At 34.7% G+C, this 8137-nt stretch overlaps 1 protein-coding gene across 1 annotated transcript in view; it reads right to left on the bottom strand.

Annotated features, from left to right (window-relative positions):
- Positions 1-23: 23 nt before the first annotated feature.
- bark (protein bark beetle) overlaps positions 24-8137 on the bottom strand; it is a 106885-nt gene continuing 98771 nt past the window's right edge. The window contains 1 exon segment of the mRNA XM_071662074.1: positions 24-7180. Coding sequence (XP_071518175.1) covers positions 6892-7180 — 289 coding nt within the window. The 3' untranslated portion in view covers positions 24-6891.

Below are 8137 nucleotides of genomic sequence, written 5' to 3'. Positions count from 1 at the left end.
TTACACACGTACTTTTACATCTATTTATTTCTTTATGCACAAAAACAAAATATGTATATAATCAACAATGGGGTATATTACGCTACACCATTAATTCACACTGCCTAGGGGAGATCGTGTGGTGAATTATACAGTGGTTTGAATGACTTAAAAATACATTATAAAATAATACATACATTTTCACTCCATTTTCCCACTTAAAGCACAAGACACAGTTCTTCACTTCCATTAATATCACAGTAAACTGCTTATTATATACATTGGGAAAAACGATACAGTTCACATATTTTGAATCAAAATTATTGTAATCTGCAAAAGAATAAGAATTATGACCTGTTATGGAAGTACTGATTGCCAAGATCAACATAAAACACTGAAGTTTGTTGGTGACGTCTTTCCCTTCTTTGCTAAAGTTAAAATCTAAGTCTCTAAGTAATGCTAAATAAATATCTCCAACTTCCTTCAGTTAAAAATAAATAGATAAAAAGACCTAAAATAAATAAGTTATTCAGTACTTAATAATTACAAAAGTTATTTACACAAAATGAAGCAAACACATGGACCTATTACTATTTGCCAGTTGTTGCTGCAGCTATAGTAAATCTAAAGTCCCCTCAACTTGAGTCTACCAGGGACAAGGCACAGGTGCTCTTGAGAAGGCACATGGATGCCAGTGGTGTAGCCGAATCATGGAGACTCGGAATAGTGCTAAGGTGCCACTGGTTCACTACTAGTGTGGTATGTGATATTTTGGAAGGTTTATTTGGGTGTTGCACACTTAAGGATCCACAGTTAACTGACAGGAAATTCCTAATGTACATGACAAGCATATAATACACAAAAGTGGACTAGGTGGGCCACAGAAGTTGAGCACTGACCCTATTAGAATTACAGGCACTGGTATTTTAGTGAAAAATATTTATGCAGCTAATTTAAAGGCTTAAAAAAATATATTGTTTGTAGAACTGCACATCATTATTTGAAATCTGATCATCAATGTTGAAAATCTACAGGAATTTCTACCTTTACTTAGTACATGAAGACTCCTTCTACAGTCTTTCTTATTAATACATCAAATAAATACTTGACTTCGATAATACAGGTAACTCTCAAGTAGAGCAAATAAGGATGAACTGAAATTTTATTTTACTAAGCAAAGCTAGCAACTGGCTCTTAAGGTATGAGATACTAAAATATATGTAGTAATAGATAGCATATGAGAGGCTACGGTAGAAACTGACAACAGGATTATGAAAAAAAGATATAATCTATCTCAACAAGGTAACCAAACAACTCTGTCATCAACCAGCTGATTATGGTCCACGAATTACTTAACACAAGCAGGCTCATTATCCCCCAGTGGGGTCTTATATGGCCAACAACCTGGCTATTAGCCTGGTGTGGCTTGAACATGGAGATCAACTCTGCAATAAGAACTGCTGGGGCTGTTGACTGTCTTTTATATGTAAATCTGTACAAACAGCAAATATGTACTTTGCATGAGACTTCATCCAACAGATTTGCAGTTACCCTCAGTATAGTCAGCATGTACTAATTTGTACAAACAACGCAGGATTAGATGCAATGTCCATCTGCGTATTTGCGATAACAAAATCAGTTTTTTCCTTTATAAATTAATGGACTGACATGCAAAAGTAATAAGATACAAAGCATTATATTGTAAATACCTTTGTGTTTGCTTCATCCAATGATGAGCAAGGAAAGAACGGGTGTGGTTGAAACCTCTGACAGCACCCAAGAGAGGGGACATGATGTGCCTTCCTAACTTGGTTTCACTTTCTACTCTTTACATTCACAGGCAGTGTTGCCAAATAAGATAAACATATTTAGAAACATTATACTACACACACTAAGACTGAGTGTGAGGGGAGACTGGCTGGCATGTGTGAGGATCTTTTTTCTCTTAAAATGTTTCATATACTCTTATGTCATACACATATTCATATGGTGACCAACATAAATATAATAAGAAGTATCAAAGTATTTATACTTCGAAATTAATGCTAGTTGGGATAAAGGCTGGCACATATGAGAAGGATACTGGGGGTGTTTTCTCTGCAGAAGGATTTGTGGTCTCTACTATGATGTTACTGAAGTCCTCCATCACCCCAGAATTACAGAGAAGATAAGGTGAAGTTGATACATAATTTCTCCCATAAGACTAAAGGCCAAACATGAATGTTGGGAGATGTGAACACTGGCCTCTCCTTTACATGTGTAATCCTTACCAAAATTAATTTGAGTTACTTAATTTTTGAACTTTCACTTTCCATGCAACTCAGAATGCTTTCCCACTAATTAATAGTAAATAAATGCTGAATGATGCAGAAACTGATATGAAGAATATACATTATATTTTCTCAACCAATTCTCCCTTTTTTCCTTTTATTTAGGGTATTACACCGTTAATATAGCCTTGAGAGACCATTTAAGAAAATAGTGTAGATAAGAGGCTAGGCAATAAGTAACACTCAATTCTTGCATTATTTTATGTTAAATTATTCTAGCAGTAATGAGAATACTAACTGTATTCGTATATTAATATCACTGGGATAGTTCATTCACTTTTTCATCCAGATTCACTCATAAGTTAATGATATGGGACTGACAAGGTTACACAGTATCCATTTTATATATAGGGCATTGCAGCTGCAATGTCTCTTGACTGCCTTGTTTTCTAAGTTATATGGACCAGCTAATCATTTAAACATACACATGGGTTGACAGAGACAACACTCCTCTGAGGTAGGTAAGAGAATGTCTTCATCCTACAATTTGAAGTTCAGTGACTTAGCACTAACCACTTTTCCACTGACAACAGTTGGCACAGTGCAATTATGTTGTATGGATGAATTGGAACCAGTAGCACCCAGGCAAACAAATTCACAAGTGAGCCACAATGATTTCCTGAATACAAGAAAACCTTAATATTTCAAAATGGCTTAGGAATCTACAATTGTTTAACCAAGAAAAACGTAGAAAAGCTGTGCTTCAAATAATACTTCAACCAAGTGGAAGTATTAATTTCAATGCCTCTTATTTCATCTTTATCATGCAAACAAAGATCAGCACCAAAATATTTTATGTATGCTACAACTCGCATTCAAAACACATTGGGTGTGCAAAATTACATCATACATTATTCATAAGTTTATCAAATAATTTACCGGAAAATATTTCCATCTTGAGTTGCATGAAAAACCTGTACAGGGGGTCCTCAATATATGTCTGGTTATGTTTCAGAAAAACACGATTTAAAGTGAAATGATGTATAAAGGGGAATTTTTCCCACAGGAATACTGTAATTACCTTGAGATACATTCTTGACGTCTGTGCAGACCCACCAAATTTACATTTATCTCCCTACAACCCAAAACATATTTATACATGTAATGCACAAACAATAGTAAAAACAAAAGACAAATGTTTACTTTTTCTTACCTTGGACATGGATTAGTCGGTCTTGCTAAATTCCTGACATCCTTGATGATGGTACATATGGGGAATGCAGGTACGCCAAGATGGCATACAGCATCAACAGCCTGTTCTTCATTTCTACTGCACTTTATCGCATCAACTTGCAAGTTAAGAGTTACAATATTACGATGCCTCGTATGAACACTGGATGACTTTCCACTGGCACTTGATTTTCTGCTCATGGTCATAAAATTATGGGATTTAAAACAGTACAGTAAATCAGAGCATGGAACACTCATGATGTACAACCACTACCTTGCTTAGAGATTGGGCAGGAGGAAGTTGTGGGTGGAGATGCTATGTAACATTACAGCAAACTTGAGAAACCGTTCTCACTCATTCAGCACCCTGCCAGCAAGGAGGTCTACGTTACGTAATGTTGATCCCCTCTGCTTCTACTGGAAAATGACAATAGTGCAAAACTATTCTACAGAGTGATTTTGTTTCCCTAATACAGTTAAGACATATAAGTGATACAATGTATGGCAGAACGACTTATAGCAAGGACCTTCTGTGTATTACAATTATTGCCAGTTTAAGCAGAAAAGTAAAAGAAAGAAAAAAAGCTCAACAGTCACAATGTTTTAAGATGATTGAAGATAAAAAAAAAATAAAAAATGCAAACAGCAATGCATAATTACAGTGAAGTGAAGGATGGTCTTATACTATGACAAGGTGGAAGGGTGAAGATAGTTGCCTGTGTTACTTAACCACTTAATTTAGCTTTCCTGTTATGGAGGAGTACAGAACCTTTGTTGTGCCTAACCAAGGATCAGTTCACCAAGAGTTACATGTACTATCGACAGAAATTACAATTTCCTGAGCATATCCTCAATTACTTCCATCTTGACATTAAAGAGGATCGTTAGACAATTCAAAAATTTGTACAGTATAATAATGTAAACATACCTCATGAGCAATTAAAAAATGCATATCTAACTTACATATGCTAAGGACTATTGTATATACAGTGACTAGGTACATCATTATAAAACATATACACTCATTACATCTTCTTGTGACAAGCATTTCTCAAAATCTGTACTTTACACCAAGAAAGGATATATTCTATCTAGAGTTCACAGGTCTTCAATGAAGTTTTGGAACGGTGTTCTGCATAGATAATTGTTCATAGTTATCTGGATTTGGACAAGAACATTTTCAGTTCTTTACATGAAACAACTTTAAACTACATTTCATACAAGTCAATGTTGTTAATCACTACTATTTTTAGCTTTGTTCTACATTTATAGTGGGTTGCTTTAATACTGCCCTGGATGTGGAAAACAGTGAATGTAATTCTCACATTGGAAATATACATCTTCAGCTTAATATTAAGGAATCTCTTATGAAAATAATTCTACTTTTTTTACTGCCTAAATCTGCATATGTATGGAGTTTAAGGAATGTGTATGTCTATATATCTATATCTCTAACACCTGTTCCCTCCTGGAACCCCCTCAAGGGTGTGGCCACGGCAATAGTCTCTCCATAACGAATGAACTCCACAGCAGCTTCTTTGCCTCTGTCTTAACAAGCCACTGGCTGAAGGCAACTCAAGCATAGTGTTGAAAAGGCTCCTACTTAATGTTGCTACAGACTAACTCTACCTAAAGCTCCTGCAGAAAGTTCCTACCTACTACTATCTACTGCTTCCATCATTTTGCCAAAAGGCAAGGCAAGTGCATAGAGCTCACCACAGGAAAATCTAGAATTACAAAGAATGAACTGTGGGAGTTGAGTACTGTCACGTTTTATGTTAGACATGGAGAATCTGTATATATATGTGTGGACAGAATGCCAGTGTATTTAAAAAAGAATTATCTGTAAATGCATGAAGTTTACATCATATTCAAAATTGGAAGAATTAACATCACCTGTAGTCTAGGCTGTATTCAAGAGTATGTACATATCTCATTTGTTCCATAAAAACTCTAAATATGTACATAACAATATCATTAACAGTTTTATCAATATATTGTATTCACATAAAATAATGCTCCTAAACATTACTATGTTATATGTAAAAGTACAGTAATTACAGCAATTAAGACTACTCCTGAACACACTGCTGTATACAAAAGATTGTTCCCACTTTCATCTGTTACAAATCTATGACAAAACACATACAAAACAATTAATTACGGAAATATTACAAACTGACACAAACTTGTGGCTTCACGGAAGCCTTCTTTATAGGTATGCGAACTGATTCTCTGAATATTGATCTTACAATGCTATGTGCGAATGTAAAATCTTCTATAAAACAAAAAGTGGTCAGTTCTGTATCATTATCCATCTCTTGCAGGTTGGTGCCTCATACACCTGGCCAACATATTCAGATACTCCATGTGCAAAGAGCTGCACATGAATAATAATTTTTGTTGCAAATTACTAATGATAAATTCTTATGAATTACAGTATGAGAGACAAGACAAAAATATTTCCAAGTGTTTTTGCTGAATAAATTGTTTTCCTTTAATACTAAGAAAAGTTTGAATTGAATATAAAATTCTTCTATATATTCAGAGTAAGTAACTTGTTCAATACCACTTAAATAGATGTATAGATGTGCTGATGCAAACAAATTAGTTTGAAGATATAAGTAGTTTTGAAAGATGACATAAGGTGTTTAGATATGTCCACCTTTGTTTTTGACAGGAATGTGACCTTACTAAATGCTCATGAAATGCATATGACAAAAAATATGTAAATACACATATGTTCTGGTGCCCAATGTAATCTTACATAACTTAATTACTTTTCCATGTATATGCATTAAAATTACTACATTCTAGGGTATGGTAATAGTACTTTTGAGACTTTTTGTACTTTGTCTACTGCATGGTGGTGAAAATCGAGTTAAATGAATAGTCACTATGAAATGAAATGAGAAATGGTATGACATGAAGCAGGAAAAATTAAGATATTATAATCTTAATTAGTTTAACATCACATTCATAGAACATGCTGCTCTGGAATTCATTTAGTTAATACCAATATTTCTTTAAAACCTATTCAATGTACTTCCTAAAGGACATTCAATTTCTATGGGGAAATGTTTGTTGATTGTAATCATGAAGGAGAATACGTGGAGCAAACACAACCACAGGTGCTCAGACAGACTTATGTTTCATCACATGGTTATAAAGTGATCAAGTCAGCCAATTCTCCACTTCCAATATGCTGTTTCCTCCACTTGAAGCTGAGCAGCAGTTTCCCATGCACAGTCTTATCTAAACACATTTCCAGCTAAAGTGCTTGTTTACCTGTGTCTGACTCTAGAACATCTTTCCTGACACAATTCTGCAAGATATTTTAGGGAAAAAATATATTATTGTCACTTCCTTATGCCTTGCATTGTAATAAAATAAATCTTCTCCGATGACATTCTTACATCGCAGTTTCTAAAGGCTGACTGCGAGACCGGCCTCGAGAAAAATAATCTTGAGAGTCTTCTGATGGTGTGCTCGACTGTCTACCTGACAAAGCATTTGCAGAAACATAGTGGAAAGGTGGTGCATGATCCCTGGGTAGTGTTGCAGTGAGGTGCGGATCTTGTGTCTCTCTTGCTAAGTCCAGCTCCTTCTTCATCTCTAAAGTGGAGTCTGTTGCAACACTGCTTGCTGCCAGCTGTGGATTGGATCCTTGAGGGGATTCGTTCTTAAAGCTTGAGGTAGTGCTAATGGGAAAAATAAATAAAATGAAAATACTAAAACTATGACTGAATTTTCTTCAAATTAAGTTTCCAGAATTTTAAGAGAAAAACTAGTTGGCTACGTAATACATGTCCAAGTACCATACTTAACTTGTACATGTTCCTAAAGTTATGCAGTTCTAACATTAAAACTAGCGTTAATGTAATATGAAACTTTCAGGATAACTGCAAGTCTCGCAAATTCTTTTAAGACAAAAATACAGAAGCATGACAAAAAAATTAATGGTATTTTGCTTCAGTTCATAAAGCAACTGACAAATCCTCTGAAACTCAGTAATAAAAATAATATGAAAGACAACCTGCCCAAGTCAGACCAAGGTCACTACAATTTGAACATATTGTAAATGAATGGCTGACAAAAATTATTTGCAGTGCAAAAATATGTACAAAAAAACCTAGTTTTGACTTTTACTGTACTGGTTTCAAATTATGTATATATATATATAGGAAATATCTAGAATGCTACATAGATTTACAGAAAACATGCAGTTTTAGCTTTAAAAGGCTATAAAAATCTATAGAGAAAAAGTAGAGTACCACAAATTTCCTGATATGACTTTATACTCATTCCCACAACAAAGACCAACTGTCTTAGCAGCAATGCCCTTGGAAGTATAGGCTAACCTATAAAAGAGACTGTTTATCAACATAATATAAGGATTCATTTTTGCAGGAAATTGTTGAACCCAGCTCATAAGGTTCATTTTAGCAGGAAACTGTTGGACCCAGCTCACAACTACACAACCCTATGCACTAACAGTATCACAAAGCACTATGTAATGATTTACAAGGCACAGTTACAATGCATGGAACTGGTAGTAACAGTGCAAAAAAGGTTCACAATACCAGCACAGACTATGGAACTTTAAGACAAAAACTCTAAAAACAAGTTCGGATTCTCAAAACAGGAATAAAAGTTCT

Source organism: Panulirus ornatus, chromosome 5, assembly GCF_036320965.1.
Source record: "Panulirus ornatus isolate Po-2019 chromosome 5, ASM3632096v1, whole genome shotgun sequence".
NCBI lineage: Eukaryota > Metazoa > Arthropoda > Malacostraca > Decapoda > Palinuridae > Panulirus > Panulirus ornatus.
The sequence above is the reverse complement of the archived record's forward strand: the minus strand, read 5'-3'. Positions and strand labels throughout refer to the sequence as shown.